The 24,894-nt window shown below is 43.9% G+C and overlaps 3 protein-coding genes across 6 annotated transcripts in view; 2 read left to right on the forward strand and 1 right to left on the reverse strand.

Annotated features, from left to right (window-relative positions):
* Elp1 (elongator acetyltransferase complex subunit 1) overlaps positions 1–9,042 on the forward strand; it is a 56,245-nt gene extending 47,203 nt beyond the window's left edge. For 3 of the 4 annotated variants that reach the window (XM_048783241.1, XM_048783239.1, XM_048783240.1), the window contains 6 exons: positions 123–236; positions 1,224–1,389; positions 2,502–2,629; positions 3,091–3,245; positions 5,139–5,214; positions 8,414–9,042. In XM_048783241.1, the coding sequence (XP_048639198.1) occupies positions 123–236; positions 1,224–1,389; positions 2,502–2,629; positions 3,091–3,245; positions 5,139–5,214; positions 8,414–8,478 (704 nt within the window). In that variant the 3' untranslated portion in view covers positions 8,479–9,042. The remainder of the gene's footprint in view (positions 1–122; positions 237–1,223; positions 1,390–2,501; positions 2,630–3,090; positions 3,246–5,138; positions 5,215–8,413) is intronic. The other variant, XM_015492213.2, reaches the window with a different exon arrangement.
* Positions 9,043–12,116: 3,074 nt separating this feature from the next.
* Positions 12,117–14,081, reverse strand: Actl7a (actin like 7A). Its single transcript, XM_015492491.2, has one exon. It carries the CDS (start codon positions 13,814–13,816, stop codon positions 12,494–12,496), a length of 1,323 nt encoding a protein of 440 aa, XP_015347977.1. The 5' UTR covers positions 13,817–14,081; the 3' UTR covers positions 12,117–12,493.
* A 2,383-nt stretch (positions 14,082–16,464) lies between these two features.
* On the forward strand, positions 16,465–17,894 carry Actl7b (actin like 7B). The gene has a single exon (XM_015492492.2). The coding sequence runs from the start codon at positions 16,603–16,605 to the stop codon at positions 17,857–17,859; it is 1,257 nt and encodes a 418-aa protein (XP_015347978.1). The 5' UTR covers positions 16,465–16,602; the 3' UTR covers positions 17,860–17,894.
* Positions 17,895–24,894: the final 7,000 nt, after the last annotated feature.

The following is a 24,894-nucleotide window of genomic DNA, read 5'->3' on the forward strand; positions in this document are numbered from 1 at the left end:
AAAATTTGTCACCTCTTTTTGTTGAATTTTAATCCTTCCTGACTGCTTTTCCATTCCCCTTAGTTTTTTTCTCTTTGCTTAAACAAATCACATTCCCATTATTTTCCATTCTGCATCCTCAGCCCAGAAAAATTACATGGCATTTTTGGACTCTGAAACAGCCATATTCAGTCGCCATAAAAATCGCTTGCTGGTGGTTCGAGAGCTCAAGGAGCAAGCGCCGCAGGCGCATCTGGGTGAGTGCCTGCCGGAAGCCTGTCAATACTTGTGGGATAGGCCTAGCACCACTGCACATTGTCTAAGCTGCGTAGTGTCTGTCAGTCCATTTTCTGTTGCTATGATAGAATACTTTAGGCTGCATAACTTATAAAGAAAAGAGATTTATTGGGTCAGAGTTCTAGCATGGCACCAGCATTTACCTGGCTTTTTTTTTTTTTTTTTAAGTATATATATTTTTAGTTGTAGTTGGACACAATACCTTTATTTTATTTATCTATTTTTATATGGTGCTGAGGATCCAACCCAGCGCCTCACATGTGCGAGGTGAGCATTTTACCGCTGAGCCACACCCCCAGCCCCTTGCCTAGCATTTGGTGAGGGCCTCATGACAGAAAGGGAAGTGGACATCTGCAAAGAAATGCATGTGTGCAGGAAAGTGAGGAGCTGTGCCAGGCACACTTTATAACAGCTCAGTATCACAGCAACCAGTTTAGTCTCATGGGAACAAGAACTCACTCCTGCAAGAAAAGCATTAGTCTCTCTTAAATTCATTACCACTGTCCCTTTGAGAAATTAAGCCTCAAAATAAGTTATTGAATTGGGCCAAGCTATATTCAAACCATAACAGTTTTTTTTTTTTTTTTTTAACTATACCATGTGGAGTCTGAGGCCCCTGAGGGGCTATGTATGTCTGTATTTCTGAGTGTTGGTGAAGGTCTTGGGGTCAGAACCAAGCACTAAACAGAAGAGCTATGCCAAGTATTCCACCCCACCCCACCCCGTCCCCATCCAACCAGCAGTGACTTGTTTCTGTTTCACAAAATAAGTTTTCCTCATTTCAAAGAAGAAAAGGAAAAATTTTTTTTCACAGTAGTAAAATTTTTTTTGATTCACAGTAGTAATAATTTGTGTTCAGTATCTCACTTATTTGAGATTGACTATAATAATTTTCATCCGTCTTTTGATACTTACTAGTTGGTTGTAATCCATTTATCTCATTGCAGGTAAGTCCGTGTTAGCAGGGAATTCTTCATCTGCATGTGGTGGTTCTTTTCTAGATGAAGAGGTAACCCATGGTCAAGAGTCAGAGCTCTTCTCTGAAACCAGCAGTGTTGTGAGCAGCAGCGAGATGAGTGGCAGGTGCTCCCACAGTAACTCCAGAATATCAGCGTACGTATCAACTCTGCTCAGTACATTGATCATCCCCTGTGTAAATGGAGAAAGTAGAAGCACATAAGTTGGTTTTCTACTAGTACAGTTCAGGAGGAATGTTCTTCAAGGCCAAGTGGAAGTTGTGCAGGAACCTGTGTGATGTATTTGTGAGCTTAGACTTGGCACTGAACTGTTCTCTGCAGCTTCATGGCCTGTGAGTTGCCTAGTGCCCAGGAGGTACTTCACTGGCTAGTCAATTTATATAACATCTGATTGTACTGGTTTAACAAAGAGTGAGTGACTACAATGAAAAGATTTTGAAAAAACAAAACAAAACACAAAAATTCCAGGTTTCTTTAGAATCCAGATTGGGAGAGGTTGTGAATATAAAATAAGGCATTACACTTTGACTTGGTGTGAGTTTGCCACAAGTATTGAATGTCAGTGCAGTGACTACCAAATACTTACAAGGGGATTTGAATTATAAGAGCTTGGAGTCCTGCTTGGAAGACACAAAACAAGATTTTTTGTTCAAAGTGAACTTATTCATAGAGGTCTGTTGAGTGATTAGAAACTGGAACAAAGACAACTTGAATGGACTTTTCAAGAGTCAGAGAGAAAAAGTTCTAGAAAAACCAAATAGCATGATTAAAGCCCTGCAGCAGGAAGAAATGGAATTCATGTGTCTTCTGTTATATATCAAACTGGCATGTCATATCTCCTTGTTTAAATTTTATTTTGTTGCTTTCACATTTATTTAGCTAGTGTAAAATTCAAGTTGGTTGATCTGCTCATTATTACAGGATGGTATAAGATATAGCTTCATTTCACTCTGTATTTTAATCAAAACTTTAAGGAAAAATACCACTCTTTAGATATTTCCTTATATCTTATGTAAGGGTTATATCCTTGAATAGGATTTTCCCTATATCTTCTTTATTCCAACACTCACGCACAGCCCCCTTTTATGTGTTAACATGTAGCTTTAACACCTTAATGCCATTTTCTGCCAGAATACTTGGACATCTGTAGACTCTGGTTTCCCAGAAAGTCGGTGGCCAGTGGGCATTCATTTCAGTCCACTTAGCACAGGCGGAGCACCTGTTAAACATTTCTTTAATTTCTGACAGGAGATCGTCTAAGAATCGCCGCAAGGCAGAGCGGAAGAAGCACAGCCTCAAAGAAGGGAGTCCACAGGAGGATCTGGCCCTGTTGGAGGCATTGAGTGAAGTGGTACAAAGCACCGAAAAATTGAAAGGTATAGTCTTAACATTGATGATGATTCTTGACCACAAAAAAATTAGTAAATGGGCACCCAACCTATTCCATAGATGACAATTTTCAGTGGATACCATTTTCCCAATTTGAGAGAAGAAGAAATTTTTTCAGCAGGAAGGGCTGCTGCTGTGACGGCCCTGCTCAGCAGCAGCCTGCACGCCTTCCTCCATTGGGGCCACCTCACCCAACTATGAGAGGTGAGCACTTAAGCCAGGATAAAGGACTGTGTGGCCCTGCTTCCTGCATGGCCCTAGTGTTTCTCCTTTTGCAGTAGATGTGTTTAATTACTTCAGCATTTGGGAGGAAAGAAGTAAATGTGAGAGAAAGCAACTGTAATGTGAAATTTTGTAGAAATTTTCTGCTTGAGAAAGAAACTATGGTCTGATTCTAGCTGTGGAGATGGGGGACACAGCTTGCCACTCACTCAAATTTCTTCTCTAGATGAAGTACATCGTCTTTTAAAGATGCTCTTTCTCTTTGAGTTTGATGAGCAAGGAAGGGAATTACAGATGGCCTTTGAGGGTGCTCTGCAGCTGATGGAAAGGTCACTGCCAGAAATTTGGACTCTCGCCTATCAGCAGAATTCCACCACACCTGTAAGTTTTCTCCAAGGGAGTGTGCAGTTTTCTTTCATCATATTCATAGGTCATTACTTCACACAATCCCTTAAAAGTCAAAGCACTTAAGAAATTTACTGTTCTTAAAATACCATATGCCCTCCTTAAATTATCTTAGATTGTTGTTTAGGCTGTCAGTAAGAAGGTTTTACTTTTGCCCATTCAGTGGCTAGTGCACATAGGCAGAGGTTAAGTGAGATATTCTTTCTCCTTTCTGGGTACAAGTAACTTTCATTGAGAATTTGGAAATTTTTTCCCTGAGCATAGAGGATGGAGTGGGGAGAGGAGAAAGTAGGATCACAGTTGACCTCTCACCTCCTAGTTGAGAAGTCATGGTTGGGACTGAAGCAGCTTCATGTCTCATCAGGATTTCTCATGTACAGTCATCTGTTTATTGAGAATACCTCTGCTCACTCTCTGACCCTTGAGGTTTGTTGTAAGAAGTTTTGGTTTGGATTCAGAAAGGCCCGTCTTTTAGGGTCCAGTAAGGAAAATAAAAACCTCAATTGTTACTTCCTCACAGAGAATTTAATACATGGATTGGTGAAGTAAGTGTTGGGGAACTGAAAAGGCAAGAGGGGACCACAGAAGACGGAGGGACACTGAGATAGTAACTAGAGGATAGAGGATAACATTTGCTGCTCCTAAAGCTGGAGAACAAAGGGAAGAGTAGAAGAGTTTCAGAGATAATTATAATTTAGAGGCCTGGCATATACTGGGCAGGCACTGTCCCACTGAACCACTGCCCCACAGCCTGGGTTCTTGAACATACAGAAGAAGGTTCTGGTCAGCTCAATCTGATATTTCTGGAGGGCGTGACAAGGCTGGTTCTAAATGTACCGAAATAAATGGAAACTATGAACAGCTGCTGCTGGGGTGAAAGCAAGCAAATCCCTTCTTCCTCCAGCCTTGCACTGTCCCTCTGGTGTCCCCTATTGGTGGAGCATAATAAAGAGTCAGCTGACAGAGAGGACTGTGCTTTCAGGCCCCAGCCCCAGCTTCACAAGCATTGCATAAGAATGGGTTTCTTTCTTTCAGTGAGGAGGTTGCAGTCATTTCAGAAATCTGTGCTTTTGTTTTGGTTACTAAAAGTATAATGAGATACATTTGGGATATCCTGAGCCACAAGCTTTTGAGTGCATGGATTACTTCTAAAAATGTTCTTCTCAGGGACTGCATGGTGAGATGAGAGAGCAAACCAGAGGCTTGTTGAAGTCCTGAAACTCCTGTGAAGTCTTATGCTTTAACATGGGTGTGGAGTTTGTGTTCCACTTGTGAGATACACATATTTGTATTTAATATTAAAGTGACTGTTTCCCATGACTAAGTATAAATGTTATTCTATATTATATAGTCTCTGATATTTTTCCCTTGTGTTGGGATATGGCTTGCTCATTTGGGAAAGGTCAGGTATATATCATTGTAAAGTCCTCCACCCTCCATTATTACTTTATTCTTCTAGGAGGAAGGAGATTTGAAGGTCTGAGTTGAAACTGGCAAATTAAAATCACATTGAAGCTGGGCGCATTGGCGCAAACTCATGATCCCAGCAGCTCTGGAGGCTAAGGCAAGAGGATCGTGAGTTCAAAGCCAGCCTCAGCAAAAGCAAGGCACTAAACAACTCAATGAGATCCTGCCTCTAAATAAAAATACAAAATAGGGCTGGGATTGTGGCTCAGTGGTCGAGTGCCCCAAGTTCAATCCCTGGTATCAAAAAAAAAAAAAATCACATAGAAAAAGAGAATTACTGTGTCAATGCAATACTAATAAAAGTGATAGGTTGTTTATTGCTATAAGAATTTGAGCCTTCAATTTTTGCAGAAATCAGAAGAATAAGTCAACCTTTGCTTACACACTCTATTTTCTATTTAGGTTCTAGGTCCCAATTCCACTGCAAATAGCATCATGGCCTCTTACCAACAGCAGAAGACACCAGTTCCTGTTCTTGGTTAGTACCTTCCCTATGAATTCTGAAAATACTGAGCAAAAGGATTAGCCATCATGAGTGCTTTGAAGGTCAGCAGTACAAAAAGAGATTGGGTATTAACTACAATTCCCCCTCCATTCTGAGACTTCATCTTTAGTAAGATTACTTTAATGCTTCTTGTGGCAAGACCTTGGTAGGGGAAAATCCAACATGATAATAAATGTTTAATTTAAAAAAAAAAATTAGCAACACTGAAATGCTCTTGTTCATGCACCTCATAGTTAAAATTTGAACAGTCTACATTTACACATATATTTGGAAGATTCTTCCAAATCATCATTTTTAGCTCTTGGCAGTTATACATTACATCTTGGGGACATTTTCTTTTCTTTTTTTAATATTTATTTTTTAGTTGTAGTTGGAAAAAATACCTTATTTTATTTATTTTTATGTGGTGCTGAGGATTGAACCCAGGGCCTTGCATTTGCTAGGCAAGCGCTCTGCTGTTGAGCCACAACCCCAGCCCCTTGGGGACAAGTTCATAATCCTTCTTTATGCATTGGATCTTTTTATCACCTTTATGAAAATATAATTCGAAGGCAAAGCTAAAGAATATTAGCATTTTATCTGCATTTCCAAATTAGTTATTATACTTAAAATGTTTTGATTGATTGTTTGGGGAGATGGTTCTCAATCAGTTTATGTATTCCTAAAAGTTACAAGCCGTAAAGGCTTTGTTTTGAAAGTTGGCTAGAAACTTTTGACAGATAAATTTGGTGCCTGAGCATTTGCTCTTCAGGTGGATCACTTAAGCATACTCTTTGAGAATTTGGTGATCCCTTTGAGAACATTTGGCAGTTTTTACTACTCTAATTTGCATTTTCTAGCATGTGACAGGCAACATCTGAGATTTTTCATTTAAATGCTACACTATAATAGCATTTTGAATGGCATGTGGCCTTTGGGGCTTCAGATTCATTTGACTCTCGGGCTGGGCTCACTCTAGCCCAGTGGAGCTCATGCCGCTGCCCAGCAGCACTTGCAGCCTGGCTCCCCTTCCTCCTCGAGTTTGCAGGGCTGCTCTCGGTGGCAGCTTCAACACACACTTATTTCTGGGGTGCTAAAAATTCATTTTGGACCTGAGGCGATTTGGTAATTGTTTAGTTTGTACTCTAACCCCCAGACCCTTCCATCCCTCGCTTCTTGATGCAAAGCTGAGAATGACCTTCAGGACAGGTCCAGACACACCATTCCCTGGGGTTTTCCACATCAAAGAGCACTTCCATTTTCCAGCTGACCCTTAAAGAGTCTCTAATACTTGAGGGCCCCTTATCATCTGAGTAATTGGGAACAGTGCCCTGTGGCTTGGGTAGGAAGAGGGAGGTTCTTATAATCTAAAAACAGGCCTTGATAAACTGTTTGCAAAATTAGTCCCACTCAAATATTCCTAAATTGCCCTTCCCCAGCCAGCATGGTTAAATGGATTCTCAATCCCCTGTGGGATTAGCAACTTGCTGGGTCATTTTCTGTGGTGGTGTCATGTTTCAGTGGGTGCATGGTCATGCAGGGCAGTTGCAAGTCTTGCAAATATGTAAGGTATAAAATGCATTAAACTGATATTAGAAAAGTGCTTAAATCATAGCTAGGCTGGGTTTTTTACAATTGACAGGAAGGATTGAGGTCCTTGGAAAAATTAAAAAGCCCTTAAGGTTTGTTTTTTTTTTTAATAATTTTTTTAGTTGTAGTTGAACACAATACCTTTATTTTTCATTTATTTATGTTTTTATGTGGTGCTGAGGATCAAACCCAAGGGCCTTGCATGTGCTAGGCGAGTGCTCTATCACTGAGCCCCAGCCCCAGCCCCTTTTTTTAAATGACTCTTTTCATTCCATGAAATCCAAACATGGAAATGTGAAAGCCATCACACCTTGCTGTCATAACAGTTTGTCAGAATTTTTACTTTTCTACCAAAAAGCCAACACCTGATATTTATTCTTAGTTAAGTCTAGACTCAAATATAATTATAGTTATGTCTAATTTTTAAAATAAGATAGATTATATACAAACTTTAATCACTATTTATGAAATTTATGGATGTTGTTAACCATGAATTTATTTATATAGTCTTTTTTCACAGTTAATATATGACCAAACAAAATCTCTGGTGGGCTTTTGTTTATTATAGTTCTTTTGTATAGCGGGTGGGTGGAGAGTAATAGTTGCAAGTGTAATTATAAAACTGACATGATCATTAAAGAAAATCTGCATTGTAAAGTATGTCAAAGAAAAGTAAAATGTGATGGTTTTTAATCATATGGTATGTGTGTTTATGCATGTGTTTATATATAATATGAAAATCATTATGCTTTTTAAGAAAATCTTGAGATTTTTCTCATATTGTTAAATGTTCTTTGAAAACCATTTTTAATATCTGCATACTGCATATTTGCCCATATACTGCTGAAAGTTTAACATCATCAAAATTGCTGAGCAATAACACATTCCTATATACATTTTTTTTTTTTTTTAGTATTTGCTTTCTATATATGATTCCTAGTTAGAAAGGACTCCACAGATCTAACTGAAAGAGTACCTGGGAGTCTTTGTTACAGGGACAGGTCTTTCCCTCTGATGGCACCCCCCCCCGAAAAAAAAAGCAACAACAAAAAAAATCAAACCCAAACAAGATTAAAAAAAAAAAAAAAAACCANAGGTCTTTCCCTCTGATGGCCCCCCCCCCCCCCATACATTTTGTTAGTTTTCTTTTTTAGCAGGGCATCTTAGTGAATCAGCATGTTCTTTACATACTACCACACTTTTGCTTTTGTTTTTTAACTCTTTAAAAACAGTGGTAAATTTTATATATAGTAAAATGTGCTGATCTTGGCATATAATATAAGTTTTAATAAATGTATATACTGCCATGCAACCACTTCCAGCCCCTCCGAGTTGAAATAATAGAAAATCTCCTACTTTGGATCACTTGGTAAGCATGCTTGAAGTTGGATGTAGTCCCTCTTCTCAGGGAAGGCCCTCCAGGTTGTTTTTTCTGATCAGGAGAGAAGAGGGTACAAGGGTAGCAGACACATTTACTAAGGCTGTGATGCTTTCTTGTCGTTGTAAAACCTAGTCACCCAGTTTGTTTAGGGAAGAGATACTGGCTCATTTCCCACCAGCAAGTGACTATAAGTCTATCACAATTTCCCTTCCTTTCTTTTAGATGCTGAGATTTTTATACCACCAAAGATGGACAGAACCCAGTGGAAACTGAGCTTGCTAGAGTGACTGACCATTAGGAAGTCCCCAGCAGAGAAGACTCCTTCCACCCTTTGTTCCTGAGGCCTGGCAGTGGAGAACTGGAAGTGTTCTGATGTGTTTAGTGTTGCCGAGAGCTGCTATAGTCACAGACCTCAGCAGACACCAAGCAATTCAATTTTTATTTCCCTTGGAGAGGATACATCTTAGTCATTAGCAAAACTTTGAGCTGTAGCCAATATATCATAGTTTCTTAAAGAATCTCTGCTCTTGTACTTAGTGCTGTTTGAGAGCATTATTATTTATGGTAATCGTGAGATTAGGTCTCATTTCCAGCTACAAGTCTGATTTATATAGGGACTTTGGACATGTCACACAATTGATTTGTACCTCTGTTCTTATCTGTTAATAGAGAATGATGTTTCATGGCTTCTACCTCAAAAATGTGAAGACAAGTAATGTTACTTACTTGTTTTATGTTACTGGAAGAGAGCACTATATATAAACAAAGACTAGTAGTGCTACCAGCAGTCAGATGTAGACACTTAACTGGCTTCACTTTAAAGCAAAATAAAAATCAAATGTGTCATCTAAGTCATGTGATTGAGTTTTAATTGGGCTGTGCCTCCTATAGTTACACTGTTAGGGACTGTTTCATTGCCCATGTTTATTCTGCTAGAGAGTCAGCAATGTTAGAGCTGGAGTGCATCAGGATTTCTAAAACAGTATCATGTACCTTTGGTTTGGGTGAGTGCACGGTGTCTGGCATGCGTGACTGAAAATTATTCTTTGTTCTCTAGATACTGCTTCCTTTAACTGAAATGTTTATCTCAATGTCTAGGCCATTTTATTTATTTATTATTTTATGGTTTTTAACTGACCTCTGTTTTATTCAGTTTCTCAAAAGAACTTTTATTTTCTTTGGAAAAATGAAAATGTTTTCTCTTTTTGGCAAGTCTAGAAAAAGGCTGGTTTATTTTGACAACAGTTTTGTGGCTAATCCTTGGGTAAAGTTTAAAAAAAAAAAGTTTTTAATACCAGAACCAGACCCTTATTTCTATATATGAACTAATAGGAAATGCTGCTTTTGGTTATCAGACTATAGATCTATTCCAAACTGTCATTTCAGAAGACATTCTTTACTATAGTATAATGCTAACTATAGAGTCCAGAGGTATTTACTGTATAACTTAATTTTATTGTGTATTTGAAATTTTTCATAAAATAGAAAAAGGAAAAGATATATACTTTGCTTTGGGGAAATTGACTGGGGCGGGGGCAGTACTGGGGATTGAACTCAGGGGCACTCAGCCACTGAGCCGTACAACCCCAGCCTTGTTTTTATATTTTATTTAGAGACGGTCTCACTGAGTTGCTTAGCACCTCGCTTTTGTTGAGGCTGGCTTTGAACTTGTGATCCTCTTGCCTCAGCCTCCTGAGCTATTGGAATCACAGTTGTGTGCCACAGGAAATCTACTTTTCAAAACTCATAATGGATTTACTATAATTACATGGTGTTGGCATAAGAGGTTTACAAGTCGCAGTTCACCTTTGAGGGGCTATATTTTGTGATTCCTCTTTAGCATGGATAAATGAACATGGTAACTTATATAGCATTTTAATATATTGTAGTGCTCTTGCTTTGAATAATAGTAAAGGACCCATGCATTGAACTAGAAATAGAAGTGAATGTGTTTGTTGATAATAGTGTGAATTTTCTTGAATGCTCAATTTCCTTAAAATAATATAATGAAACAGCAAGAAAGAATCTGTGTGATTGCAGATTACTATCAATACTATCTCATCTGAGCAGGGTTGAATTTCTTCATCTTGAGAAGCAGCAGACAGGAACAGACCTTCTAAGTTGAAGGCAAAGCCAAGGAAGAATGTGTGGGGAAGAAATTGAGTATATGGGGAAAGGAGAAATTTGTGTCCTTGTGGAATAAATAGGTGTAATTTCTTAGCATTGCCACAGATTTTAAAATCAGTTTCTGTGTCTGTGCGTATACACAAACATTCACACCTACAAACATATTGGGAAATTTGTCATAGCCATAACAAGAAGGTGTTTTTAGAAAATAAATAAAACTGACAATTCTTGGTAATTTAAAGAGTCTGCAAGTTTGGGAAGCAAAATTAGATTTTTTCCCCCTCCTTTTGTGCCAGTCTGTAAATACTTTGGCTTCTCTGGAAGTACCATCTGCACAAGCCCTTGGGACTTTTTGAGTGTCCATCCTTGTCTTGTTATTAGTACCTAGGGTGAGAGTGGGAACCTTAGAAGCTTACTAACTACAGATGTCCACAAGATCACAGACAGCCACACCTCACATGGTGCTGCTTGGCAGTGCTAAAGGCCTGCCTTTGAGTTCTGGGTCCTGTGCTCTGTGCTTCTGTGCCCTGTGTCTGCAGTTACTCTGTTGGCTCTAAAGGACCACCAGGAACATCAACAACAGTAGGTATCCTCATGGCATAAAGGAAGGAGCAAGGGTTTGAGCTTTGGGTCCACCCAGCTTGGTGTCTTGGACACAGTTGTTTCTTCTGAGTCTTGCTGTCATCCAGCTAAACAGGACTTCTCAGCAATAATTCTAATATTGTGGGTCACAACATTCTTTGGGAGTAGGGGTAGCTATCCTGTGTGTGGTAGGATGTTTAGGTACTTCTCTGGCCTTTTCCCTAAATTAGATATCAGTAGTGCACACTCACATCCCCATTGTAACCACCAAAAATAATTTTGATATTGTCAAAATTTTCCCCCAGTTGCAAATTACTGGGCTTAGACGGCTTCAAATTGCTCTTGGATAACTCTTTAAGTACGCAGAAGACTACAGATAATCCAAACATGGTTTGGCTTCTAGATAAAAGGTGGATATCTGCAAGGTTCTGGCTAGACATTGTGAGCCGGATTCTTGTTTTCAGGAGTTTGTTTCTGGTTTTATGTCAGCTCTGTGAGGTATTTGGTTTTATAGGTAAGCAAATAGATTCAAATAGATAGATAGCATAATAGGGTTTCAAATTTTCACAGTCTAAAGCCATTGTCCTTTCTACTGTTTTTGCTACCTGCTAGTGTTTAGATTAGAATCTTAAAGGCAGGACAAGAATGTCCTTAGGGACTATCCTAAAGATTTTCCAATTTGGTGTATTCCAATTACAAACTCCCCCTGCAATAATTCTAATATTGTGGGTCACAACATTCTTTGCCAACTGAAGATCTGCTAGTTCCTTTGGGTTCCTCAGCTGGATTAGAACAACCAACGTAGAGCAGCTGTCTGTCCACAAACCCACACCATCAGCCCCAGAATTTGCAGCTTTTATCCTGATCCACCCCAAATTCCTACTATATTCTAGACTTTCATCCCTGACCTCAGTGCTCAACTGAAGGTAAGTCTTTGCCCACTTACTAAAAGGGAGTGTGTATATATACAACACTCATTTCAGAAGAGTTGGTCCCTCAGGACATGTACACATACCTTGCTGATAATATTCACTGTGGCCACTCACCACAATGGCTTAATAAGAACTAGAATTGAGGCTTAAGTGTCTGTTGGAATTGAAAGAAGGTACAGTTAAAGCAGGGGTTAGCTACCTTCAGCAATTTCCAAGTCTTCAGAGTTGCTGGCAAGGTATGAAATACACACTGCTGCTCTGTGGGAGATTGGACTTTTAAAGCATGCTTCCTACTGGTGTTATGGAAAGAGTTTTCCATAGCCCCTTCCAAAGCTGGCTTAAACAGTAAAGTAGCTCCACAGTGGGGAGAACACACCATAAGGGACACATTAATTTTAGGTCTAATTTCTCCCAAGAAAGCAAAGTGTTTAACCAGTCAACATATAATGCCTATGTCATTCATCCTTCCCCCACCCCTGCTTTTATTTTGGCAAATGCACATCTTAAGGCCAATTCTGCATCTGTGAAGTTGTCAGGAAATAGACAAGCTCTGGAGGGGAATATGAGGGGTGTTTAATGAAACAGTGATGAACATGTTGGCTCAGCTCCTGAAAGTAGGGTGGGTGCTTGCCCAGCAGAGCTGAAGTAGTGCCTCCTTAGTTCAGAAGCACCTTCTGTAGAGGAAGAAAGGCCCGTGCTCCTCGTACTCGAAGCGGTGGACCCACAGTGGCTGGAAACCCTGAAGCGAAGCCAGGATCGATCCACCAGTCCATACTGCAGTGTCTCTCTCAGGCAACACATTCACCTGTGGGGTGTCGTTGGGACACATACTACTCAGCTCCTTTTGCAGACGGTTAGGGAAACCACTGAGCATGGTGCTCCCCCCACAGAGCAGGATATTCCCCATGAGGTCCCGCTTGAGGGCGATGTCACACTTGTTGAGGCAGGATACTGTCTGAGTGTGGAGGCCCAGCTGCATGGACTTGATCAGAGATGGCTTGAAGAACATCTCTGAGCAGAGGAACCTTTCCTGGCACAGGTGTATCTCCTTCCCATCAGGCAGAGTATACTGAAGCTCATGCTCAGAAGGAGGGATTTTCTTCTCTTCGATGGGGTCCAGGGCCACAAAGCAGCATTTTGTCTTGATGTCCTCCACGATGCTCACCTGGTCCTCGGTGAAGTGCTTCCCCGAGTTGTTCATCAGGCACATCAGGTAGGCCGTCAGGTCGGAGCCTGCATAGTCTAGGCTTCCAGTGATGCTGGGCAAAGGATAACCCTCGTATATAGGGACCACGTAGGACACGCCATGGCCGACCTCCACCACCAGGCCAGAGGTCCTTCCGTAGGAGTACATGGACAGGCGGGACTGGTAGGCAATGTGCATGGCTGGTGTGTTGAAGAATTCAAACAGCATCTCGGCATACTTCTCTCTGTTGGTGTGTGGGCTCAAGGGTGGATCTGACACCAAGACTGCGTGCTCCTCGGGCATGATCTTCATCTCCTGTCGGAAGAGATACTCCCAGATATCCTGCACTGTGTCCCAGTCCACGATGATGCCGTGCCGCAGAGGGTTAACCAGCTTGAGACGAACATCTGACTGGAGGAGCTCCCGCCCCACAAAGGTCTCCTTGCGATTATCCCCAGTCTTGGCGGTCTCCATGTAGGGCTTGCCCACTGTCGTGGAGATCTTGTGGGTGGGCTTTGGCAGTCCAGCAAAGCCACATTTACAGTAGCCAGTGCCAAGGTCCACGACCACTGCTTTGGTCACCTCTACCTTGGGCCTCTGTTTGGGTGCCGTGGACTTCACAGGTTCTTCTGGCTCTGCACTGTTACGGCCAACCCACACTGCCCACTTCGCTGGGCCTTCCTTTAAGGATGCAGTCTGTAAGACCTGAGTCTGCACGGAGACCTGGTCCCCTGCTTTCTTGGCAGGCCCATCCCCTATGTTTGCTGCCTGAGGAACCCACACACTGTCAAGAGCCATACTGCTCTTGAGAAAGCCCCTCACTCCCACTGGGTTCAAGGCCTGAGAGGCTTAAATCAGAGGACCACATAGCAATGTTCCCAATGATGACATTGGTGATTGTGACATCATCCAGTGATCCAGGGTTTTCTAGGTACTAGGGACCTTTGTCGCATGTTAGAGCACCTTTGGAGAATTGTTTTTGAAATGATTCACCTTCTAGATTTTGTAATGAACTGATGGTTCATTTCGATGAATGTTTATTGAGTGACTGCACTGGGCAAGGCATCTGGGAATACAGCAATGGGGAAAAAAAAAGAAAAACCTGCCTTTGTAGGGCTTCTGTTCTTGTAGGTGGGGGTTGGAGGGAGACAGACAATAAAGGTTATGTATTAAACAAAATGCTATTTGTTAAACAAAACAAATACATATTAGAAAGTGTTCAGAGCAAAAGAGATAGCACAGAAGGGGGTGGCAAGGCTATTGTGACCTGGGCGGGTCCCTGAGATGGTGGCAGTTGTGCGAAGATCTGAGGGAGGTGAGAGAGAGCCACAAGGTAAAGAGAACTGAGGCAGTCATGTGGCTAATGAGGTGGGGCAGGGGCCATCAGAACACAGCCAGGTCCAGCCTGCAGATTTGGTTGTCTGAAAGTTTTTTATTGTAGATAAACACAGTACCTTTTTTAAAAAAAGATATATTTTTTAGTTGGACACAATACCTTTATTTAGCACTAGGTGAGCGAGCTATTGCTGAGCCACAAGCCCAGCCCCACAGTACCTTTTATTTATTTGTTTATGTGGTGCTGAGAATTGAAACCAGTTGCTCACACGCGTTGGGTAAGTGCTCTGTCACTGAGCCACGACCCCAGCCCCTCTGGAAGTCTTTATTGGACACAGCTGCATTGGTTTTCCAACCCAATAGCAGAGCTGAGTCACTGCGGCAAAGGCTGCATGACCCAAAAAGTTGAATGAAAATCAATGTCAACTATCTGTCCCTCCCCAGCAGACCAGTGCTGCCTGTAGAGGGAGGCGGGAAGGAGCCAGTGGGAGGGGAGAAGAAAGTGGGTGGCGGAAGGTGACCAGCTCCTGTGAGCCTCATAAGCCATCACAAGGATTTTGGCCCTGACCAGGCGAGATTAGAAAGCACTAGACAATTGTGAGGAGAGGACTGATGCCATCTGAGGTTCATTTTAGCTGGAGCCTTTGTTGCTGTGGTGACTGCCAAGCTCTTCTGTCTCACTTCGGACCCTGAGGTTGACACTTAGGACAATCTTAAGAGGAGTTCTTTGGACATAATATTTGTCACCTTCTCCTTTATCAGGGTCATGGGGTCAGCAGGGAAATTGGACTCTCCAGAGTTCCATTAATGAGAAATGGAGGCGTAAAGGTGCGTGGGTGACCAAGGTATCCAGCCGGGGAGGCCAAGGTCTCCTGCTCCAGCTGCCTCCCTGGGGTGCGCTGAGACCTAAGGAGGTCTCAGGCTGCTCAGACACCGTCTGACAGGCACTCTCTGAAGCTGGGCGTGTTGTTGCGGAGGCTGCCACTGTCAGGCACCCAGAATCCAGTCTTCTGCTTACCTTGAACCTCACACCCAGCCCTGTGCTCTTTAAGGGGGCAGCCGCTACAATGATGGGCTTTCCCTGTAAGGAGGTTGTGGGGTGCTCTTGGCCTTGTGAGGACAGGCTTACGGGCTCTGTAACTGTCTGACGGGGACAGCCAAACAGGAGGAAAACACTCTCGGACCCTCAAGATTTCTAAGGAGGCTCGGTGGGTAGGAGTTGGATGAACTTGGGTTAGAGTGCAGTGTGCTCTTAGGTTAATCATTTGGATTCTGAACCTCTGTACTCAGCTCTGCCTCCTCCCAGGATTCTGCAACATAACAAGTACCTGGTACAGGGCAATGATATCAACCCAACTATTGCAATATCACGTGCATGTACAAATATTTAACGACAAATTCCACTTTTATGTATGATTCTACTATACCAATAAAATATGGAAAATATAAGCATAACAATAACAAAAGTACCTGGTACAGTGCCTGACTTACTGTAGGAGATAAAATATTTATCAATCTCAGCAGAGGGTCCTCAATGAACAGGGGGTTAGGTTTGGAGTTATTAGGGGAGGGAGCATCTGCTTCATGAAAGAAGGTTCGGTTCATACGAAATTGCTAGAGAGTTTTAAATTAAAGAGACAGACTCTCATTACCTTTAATATCAGCTCCTAGACGGCTTCTAGCTCCCGCCTCCAGCCACCTAATGCGGTGGCGAGGTTTACAAAAGAGACTAGCGAGAGAGGGAGAGCACGCCAGGGAGTGAGCTTTTATTGGGGAACAAAAAATTCCAGGGAAAATCCCATCCAATGAAGGTTAAGGCGGGCAGCATCCCAAGGTCAAGGATGACGATTGGGTCTCCAGGTCAGTGGCCAGGCACTGCCTCTGCATGGACAAGCCCTCGGACCTGGGAAAGGGTGGGGAAGACTCAGACACAGCTGTGTTTAAGCGCCTCTCACCAGCCAGGGAGGTAACTCAAATCACATGCGGGGATGGCCTCCCACAGGAGCAGAAATCTGAGGCCCTACTGTGCTTGGATTACTAAAACTGCTGGCCACCTGCTCCCGCCTGGAGCAAACTAAAGTTAGAAGGATAGGGGTGGCAGGTGACAAGACCAGGCCCCCCCTTAAGAGTGCCTGAATGGACAGCTCCAGTGACATCACAATCCTAATTGGTTGCCAAGACACTACTGGAGGTGGACTCTCATTTCTCCCTAGGGAGCTCTAGGATGTGGATGTGAGAAAGGAAGGCAGATGGCGACAAAGAACAACCCCAGCCCCATGCCCATGGGCACCGCCCAGGGGGACCCGGGAGAGGCAGGAGCCCTGCCAGGTCCTGATGCCAGCATTCGGGACTCAGGTTCCACTGCTCAGTTGAAGATGAAGCCCAAGAAGGTGCGCAAGATCAAGGCACTCATCATTGACCTGGGCTCCCAGTACTGTAAGTGTGGCTATGCTGGAGAGCCGAGGCCCACTTACTTCATCTCCTCTACTGTGGGCAGGCGCAGTCCCGAGGCAGCTGCTGACGCAGGTGACACCCGCAAGGAGACCTACGTAGGCCATGAGCTGCTCAACATGGAGGCACCCCTGAAGCTGGTTAACCCACTCAAGCATGGCATCGTGGTGGACTGGGACTGCGTCCAGAGCATCTGGGAGTACATCTTCCACACGGCCATGAAGATCCTCCCCGAGGAGCACGCCGTGCTGGTCTCCGACCCTCCGCTCAGCCCCAGCAGCAACCGGGAGAAGTACGCGGAGCTCATGTTCGAGACCTTTGGCATCCCTGCCATGCATGTGACATCCCAGGCACTGCTGTCCATCTACTCCTACGGCAAGACCTCGGGGCTGGTGGTGGAGAGTGGGCACGGGGTCTCGCATGTGGTGCCCATCTCCGAGGGCGACTTGCTGCCTGGCCTGACCAGCTGCGCCGACTTCGCAGGCAGCGACCTCACCAACTACCTGATGCAGCTGCTCAACGAGTCTGGCCACAAGTTCACCGACGACCACCTGCACATCATAGAGCACATCAAGAAGAAGTGCTGCTACGCGGCTCTGCTGCCGGATCAGGAGCTCAGCCTGGGCCTGAACGAGCTAAGGGTGGACTACGAGCTGCCCGACGGCAAGGTCATCACCATCGGCCAGGAGCGCTTCCGCTGTGCCGAGATGCTCTTCAAGCCCTCCCTGATGGGCAGCCACGAGCCAGGCCTCCCTGCGCTCACAGCCATCTGCCTGGGCCGCTGCCAGGACACTGGCTTCAAGGAGGAGATGGCCGCCAACGTGCTGCTGTGTGGCGGCTGCACCATGCTAGATGGCTTCCCCGAGCGCTTCCAGAAGGAGCTGAGCCTCCTGTGCCCTGGGGACAGCCCCACAGTGGCTGCTTCTCCTGAGAGGAAGACTTCCGTGTGGACCGGCGGCTCCATCCTGGCCTCCCTGCAGGCCTTCCAACAGCTCTGGGTCAGCAAGGAAGAGTTCGAGGAGCGGGGCAGCGCAGCCATCTACAGCAAGTGCTGAGGGGCGGGTCCCCAGGCCACTATACAGTTACAGAATTTCACATAAAATTTTAACTTGCGATGGTTCTTGTCTGGTCTGAATTTCTTGGTCTAATCTGATAATAGAAGGTGTGGGGAGCTGGGCTTAGAAGTGATCTGCACCTTTGGTGCTGGGTGATGGGAGTGGGAAGTGGGGGCCAATCTGGTTGCCCCTCCCTTTTCCTTTCTCCTCAGTAGGTGATATCAGCTCATAGCTTAGAGTGTGGTGTGCTACTCCATTAAATCCTCCAGGTTCAAACTGGATTCAACAGACTCCGCATTGCTTACTCAACCATCAGCCAAGAGGGAAATAGCTTTTGCTAAGGGACTAGCCCACGAGGGTGATTGGCAACTGGAGGAGACTTAGTCTTAATGTTCCTGGACCCAGTGCCAGGGCTGTGAGCTTGGGAAAGAACCAGAACAGTCATTATTACCTAAGTCATGCTCACTAGACCTTCTTTATTACCCAAGGTCCATCTTCTGGCCTGAAGTTTGAGTATCCAGCTCTGGCCAGACTTCAGTGCCAGGAACAGAACCTTCCTGTAGAGGGATGTTGCAGGTTGGAAGCCTGAAGGTAGACATTTTATTTGGCTGGCACAGTGTATAAATTTTCCTCTTAAATGTGAATTCTTTAGTGGGACCCTCATTCTCTACCCTGCCGAGGTCCCTACTGAATGATGTCTTCATACGTACGTACCTGGCTTCTTCAACATAACTTTTACTTAACTAGCATTAGTTTCTGTTTTTTGCAACCCAATAGTGATCATAAATGACGAATACTGATCATAAAAACCAAATGAGGTGCAGAGAGGGGAAAGTGATATGCCCCAGTAAACAGGTGCTGCATGTGAACCCACTGCCACAGGCTGGTCTTGAAGATCTCCCCAAACCATGTCTATGTCTATGTCTATCCCCTCCCCACCCCTCTCTCACCTTTCCCACCCCCTCAGCAGCTTCTGCTGTGTCTGGTCACAGCTTCTGTCCTCTTCCTGCTTGGTCATCTCTGAAAACATTCCTGTGTGGCAGAGACGTAGAGCACCAAGCAAATCAACCCTTGACGTGAACTTAAGCTAGCCACAGGCATGACAGGAGGTTTAATTTGGGGGTGGGTCAGTGACCCAATAAATGTGCATTTCATCTCTCCTAAGATGCCAGTAAAGTGATGATAGAGGAAATAAATGTGTAGTCCTACTACAGATGAAGAGGACAGTGGAGATTTCCACCAGATTCTGGAAGGAGAGTAGATTCAGGAAAGAACAAGGCAGAAAGGCTGCAGCCTGAACTGTGCAGGGTGCTTCCTGTTGTGCAGAATGGGCAGAGGTTTGGGACTTGGAAATGCCCAGTGGGGAGGGACGTGGGGGTGAAAACAGGATGGGGGAGGGCTGTAATGCGCTCTATTTGGAAGCACAGCCCCCCTCCCACACCCCAGGGTACCAGTTGGTATGTGTCTGTTTCTCAGGAAGATGGTTGAAGTCTCTCAAGGTGGTGCTAGTTCAGGGAAGAGGAAGAGGGCGTGTGTGAAGAGCTGATCATGAACCCTGCCTGGCCCTCACACCCCTTCTCCAACCTGGGAGTGCATTTTAGGTCTCTTGACATTCCTGAGGTGATGTCTCCACTTTCTCCTTATCTCTTCCCAACAACTCCCATTCTTATATGGGTACCAGATGTGGCCCAGGGGTGACCTCCCCTCAGCTCCAAGGGCAGGCAGGGCATGCAATGTAGGCCAAGCCACCTCCCTGGCCTTAATGTCTGATTCCAGAGTGAATGTTTAACTCAGTCCTGCCACGGAGTGGGACACGTGCTCTCTGGGAGGTTGATGTGAGCTGGGGGCTGTGTCCCAGAACTCTGGGCCAACATTTAATCCCAAAAGGATGTCAGCTTGACGCTGACCCACCAAGGAACCTGGGGCCTTGCACATGCTAGGCAAGGGCTCTACCACTGAGCTACACCCCAAACCCCCCTAAGAGCAATCTTGATAATAAACATTGAGCAGGGAGAGATCAGACTCTCTAGAAAGGCAAAGAGGATGAGTGGCCTCTCACACCATCCAAGTAGTAGGACATCACCACTCGAGGTCACTCCAACACTTGCTCAGGCAAGATGTCCCTCCTTTGCTAAAATACTGGCATTCTTAACCTGGAAATCTCAGGGCAAGTTCAGAATCATCTAGGGAGCTAGTTCCTAAAAAAACAAAACAAAACAAAACAAAACAAAAACAGAACCCAAACCCTTATGGATCTTCCTCCCTAGACTGCAGTTCAGTAGGTCTGGAGAGGAAACTAGGAACCTGTACTGGAAAAGTTCCTCAGATAATTCTAAAAAGACACTCCTATTAAACAAATCGCTCAGAAACGGGCATGGCATGTGCTCAGCACAGTGTGAATGTTTAGAAGTAAACAAGGAACTGTGACGTGTGGGACAAACCAAAGGTACCAGGAGATGCTGCTCCTTGGTTTTGGGTCATCTTTTGCCACCTGTCCAAGCTCCATTCATTGCGCGAAGTGCTACTCAACTCTGCTCCCTTGGAACATGCTTCCCGATATGCTCAGGCAAGAGGCTTCCTCCTCGCGTCCCTTTACACTGCTGTGACCATGGGTGTGTCTGCCTTGGCTTCTGTCATCTGCTTACCTCCACAGAAAGGACAGAGACCATGTCTGGCCATCTCTGCATCGCAGGTGCAGGCTGGCTCCTGGCAGGGGTCTGGGGGAACTCACCTTGAATTTATTGCTTTGAGGCACCAATTTGTATTTGCTAGTCCTCGGCTTTTTATTGCTCATTCTTCTCAGAACTTCTCAGGATCCTGAGGGTATCAGCTCTCAACCCTTCAATTCTGGCTGCATGTTAGAATCACCTGGGGAGCTTTTTAAGAAATCTCAGTGCTCATGCTTCCCCTGAATTAAATCAGAATGTCTGGGGTGGAGTAAAAGCATGGGTGTGATTTAAAGGGCCCCCAAGTAATTCTCCCCAGCGCCCTGTTGAGAACCACTGCTGTAGGGAAGCCTCGGGGCCTGGGCTTTCATTTTCACAGCCAGAAACACCAGCTGATCAGGCAGCTCTCAGCCTAGGAAAGTGTTATTTTCCTGAGATGCCAATCCTTTAGCATTCCACAGGCTTTTGAAAGAGTTTCCTTCCTCTTGGTTTCTGCATTTATAGAAATATGTAAAATAACAACTAGGAACCAAATAAGTCATAGCAAAATAAATAGAGTCTGGGAGTCAGGCAGGAAAGCAGTGCTTTAGGGATCTCCCTTGAGCAATTGCAGATTGCAGAGAAATTGAGAGCAAAGAAGGAAAAAAAAAATGTTGGCAGTACCTGTTCTTCTCTATCCAAATACCAGTGGGAAAAAACATGACCAGTTTCCCTGCCAGAACCGTGGTTTCAATGGGGAACCTTGTAGGAGAAACTGATCTTGCACCCCACTCTCCCATTCATAGGAGTAGGTGCCATGCTCAGATTCCCCCCAGTGAGGTAGCATCAGTGGGTCCAGTGATGAGCTAAACCTTCATCCCCACCCAGCGCCCATGAGATGGAACAAGGTAATGAGAGGTAAGGCTAGTTGGCACTCAGCTTCTGCCATACCCCGCCCCCATCCTCTGCTGATGGTGGGGCTCACTAAGGTCCTGATCTTATACCCTCCCACTTGGAGAGAATGAAACACTGGGAGTCAGTGACTGGCTTTTGCTGAGAAAGTATCAGCAGAGTTGTGAGGGAAGCTGAACTTCCACCCAACACATTTGTAACAAGGTAGTGTGAGTCAGCACCTCACCTTTGCATTGGAGGTATTAGTGAGGCACAGTAGCAAGCTGGGCTTCCCTGACCATCTGGCCATTGAGCTGTACCTCAGTGAAGGGGGAGGAGGTATCCAATGAGAAAACTATTAAGTAGGATTCAGAATGTCATGCAAAATGTCCAAGATTCAATCCAATGGTATTCATTCTATAGTAAAGAAATTGACCTTGCCCAAGGGTATGTCTGGCCTTTGCCCTCAGTATCTGAGAGGCAATCTATATCATACCCCATAGAAATGCCTTTGTTTAGGGTAGAAGTGGCCACACTGGATCTTAGGCTAAGGGTGACCACACCCAGTAGTCTTAGGTGATGGCCAACTATGCCAGATGGACCAACAATGTAATTTAGGGTAGGAGCTTTCAGTCACACCGTGGCAGTTGACCTCGAGGCTGAGATCAACCATGTGGTCTGTGTAATGAAGCCCCAGTAAAAACCCTGAACACTAAGACTTGGGAAAACTTGCTTTACTGGCAACACTCTGTATGCATCATCACATGCTGATGCCAGGACAACAATGTTCCCTGACTCCAGACAGGGAGGATGGTGGACCATGACCATAAGAGCTTTCAGTGAGTTCTGGGAATCCTTCAAGGGAATCATTGTTCTGGGTGTCAGAAGGTTGCCGCAGTCTGGCTGGGCACAAAATAACCGAGCCACCACACAGTCTTGTAGATTCAAACAGCAGGTCTTTATTCCCGAACTGTCACCGGCACTCTACACGCACGTTCTGGGAAAAATCCTTTTTACCTCCACTGGGCTCTGCATCCCAAATACTCTCTGAATCTCGCGAGAACTCAACGCGCGGGCGCCTGAGGCAGCAGGATACGCCCTATTCCCAGCAGGATACACCCTAAACCTGGACCCACCCTAATCCAGCAGGATCCTCCCTAAACCCAGATCCACCCTGGTCCTTGAGCAGGGTCACCTTTCAACCAAAACTCTCAAACATTCATGCAATGTCACTGCAAATGACCTGGGTCCAAGGCAAGCCCATTTCCACAATGGGGAGTCCTCCCTCTAAGCAACATGGGGTAGGCTGACAAGGAAATTGCCATGCGTCATTCCTACTTAGCTATGGCTCTCAGCAAGAAGTAGGGTGGGCTTGGGGGCTGTGTTGTCTACTTCTGATACTTGTCATAGCAAGAACCAGGAAAGCTGCAACGAGCATGAGAAAAGACAGTGAGTAGGTTCCAACAGTGAGATGAGCAAGGAGTGGGATCTGACCAGGATTTTAAAATAGCATCATATAGTTATTTATAATCAATTACAAATTATCTTGGAACACATGAAAGCATAGAAAATAATCTTGGGAAAAAATAGGAGCTATAAAAATAAAGATGGAAATTATAGAACTACAAGATTTTAAAATTCATCGAATGGGTGAACTTGAAGGCAAATCAATATAATTTACCTAATAGGAATAAAATGGAGGGAAAATAGATTTAAAAAGTAAATCAAGTTCCATAGACCTGTGAGATAATAACAACAATAACATCAGCAAACAAATAAAAGTAACATTCATATCATGAGAGTTCAAAGAGATAATGACCAGAACTCTCCAAATGTGGCAAAAGACAAAGACTAAAGAAATTAGCAAACTGAAAATAGGGTTAACCCAAATAATTCCATATCAGGATACATTAGAATTAAACTTCTGACAACTAAAGAGAAAATCTTGAAAGCAGAGAGAGATTATGATTTACTTATAAGGGGACAGTAATTTGAATAACAGTAGACTTCTCATCTGAAACCATGGAGGCTAGAAAGAAGTGGATCAACACTTTTCAAGTACTGAAAGTAAAGAACTGTCAACTATAAACCCTATGTCCAGAAACCGTATCCTTCAGGAATGACGGAGAGGTAAAGGCATCTAAAGATGAAGGAAGATTGAGCTATTTGGTTTTTTTTTTTGTTTGTATGTTTGTTTGCTTTGTTTTTTTGCTAGCAAACCTATCCTTAAAAGAAGTTCTGTAAATAGATAGGAAATGAAAACAGATAAAGGTTTGAAACTTCAGAAAGGATTCGTATCCAAATTACACAAAAAAATACTTAAAACTCAATCAATAGTATAGAGACAACCCAATTTAAAAATGGGCAAAAAATCTGGACACTTCACCGAAGAAGACATAGAGAGAGCAAATAAATATATGAAAAGATTGTCAACATCATATATTAAAGATGCAAAATGGCACAGCTGCCTTAAATGAGAGCTTAGCAGTTGCTTACCATGCTGAACATGTTCTTGGCTTGGGATCCAACCATTGTATAGCCAACTCAGTTGAGAACTGTGTCTCCTCAAAACCCTGCACACATAATCTATTCATAATTATCAAACACTGGATGACATTGCAATATCCTTTGGTCAGTGAATGGATAAACAAACTGTGGTATATCCAAACAATGGAATTTTGTTTGCCCACAAAGAAAACTTACCACACTGCCAAATGACGTGGAAGAAACTTAAATACATTGTGCTAAGGGAAAGAAGCCCACCTGAAAAGCGACATCATATATGAGTCTAGCCATGTGATATTCTGGAAGAGATAAAACTATACAGACAGTAAAAAAATCAATGGATGCTAGGGGAGAGGGTGGAGGGATGAAGGGGTGATGCCAAGGAGACTTCTAGGTGGTAAAACTGTCCTGTATGGACCTGTAATGGTGGATACCTGACAGCATGTACCTGTCAAAACCCACAGAAGTGTATCACACAGAGTGAACCTAAATGTGAAGCGTGGACTCTGATTCATACTAATGTGTCAGTATTGGTTCATTAATTATAACAAAGGTACCCTGGAAGGCAAGAATTAATGTGAGTTTGTGTGTGTATGTGTGTGGGTGTGCGTGTGCACATGTGTGTGGTGGGGTGCTTTATGGGAACCCTACTGTCTGCTCCATTTTTCTGTAAATCTAAAACCCTTCAAAGGAAAATTTTTTAAAATGAAATTTAGAAAAAGACACTTTACAGAGTGTGATAAAAATATTTGCAAACCGTGTTTTGCGTGAAGTACTAGTATTCTGAAATTTCAAAAAACCCTCAAAGCCAAATAGTTTTTTAAAATCCAATTAAAATTGGACATAATACGTAACAGCACCCCAAAGGATGCACAGTTGGCAGATGAGCACAGGAAAGACATAGTCCACCTCAGTAACCAAGAGGGAAGGCCATTAAACACAGATTGATCACTGTGTAACTGTGCGTGTGTGCGTGCGTGCGTGCGCGGGGGGG

Source organism: Marmota marmota, unplaced genomic scaffold (genome assembly GCF_001458135.2).
Source record: "Marmota marmota marmota unplaced genomic scaffold, marMar, whole genome shotgun sequence".
In the NCBI taxonomy this organism is placed as follows: domain Eukaryota; kingdom Metazoa; phylum Chordata; class Mammalia; order Rodentia; family Sciuridae; genus Marmota; species Marmota marmota.

What these genes read in the sequence shown, in the direction of transcription:
- Actl7a (XM_015492491.2), bottom strand. Translation starts at nt 13,816, where the DNA reads ATGGCTCTTGACAGTGTGTGGGTTCCTCAGGCAGCAAACATAGGGGAT.
- Actl7b (XM_015492492.2), top strand. Translation starts at nt 16,603, where the DNA reads ATGGCGACAAAGAACAACCCCAGCCCCATGCCCATGGGCACCGCCCAG.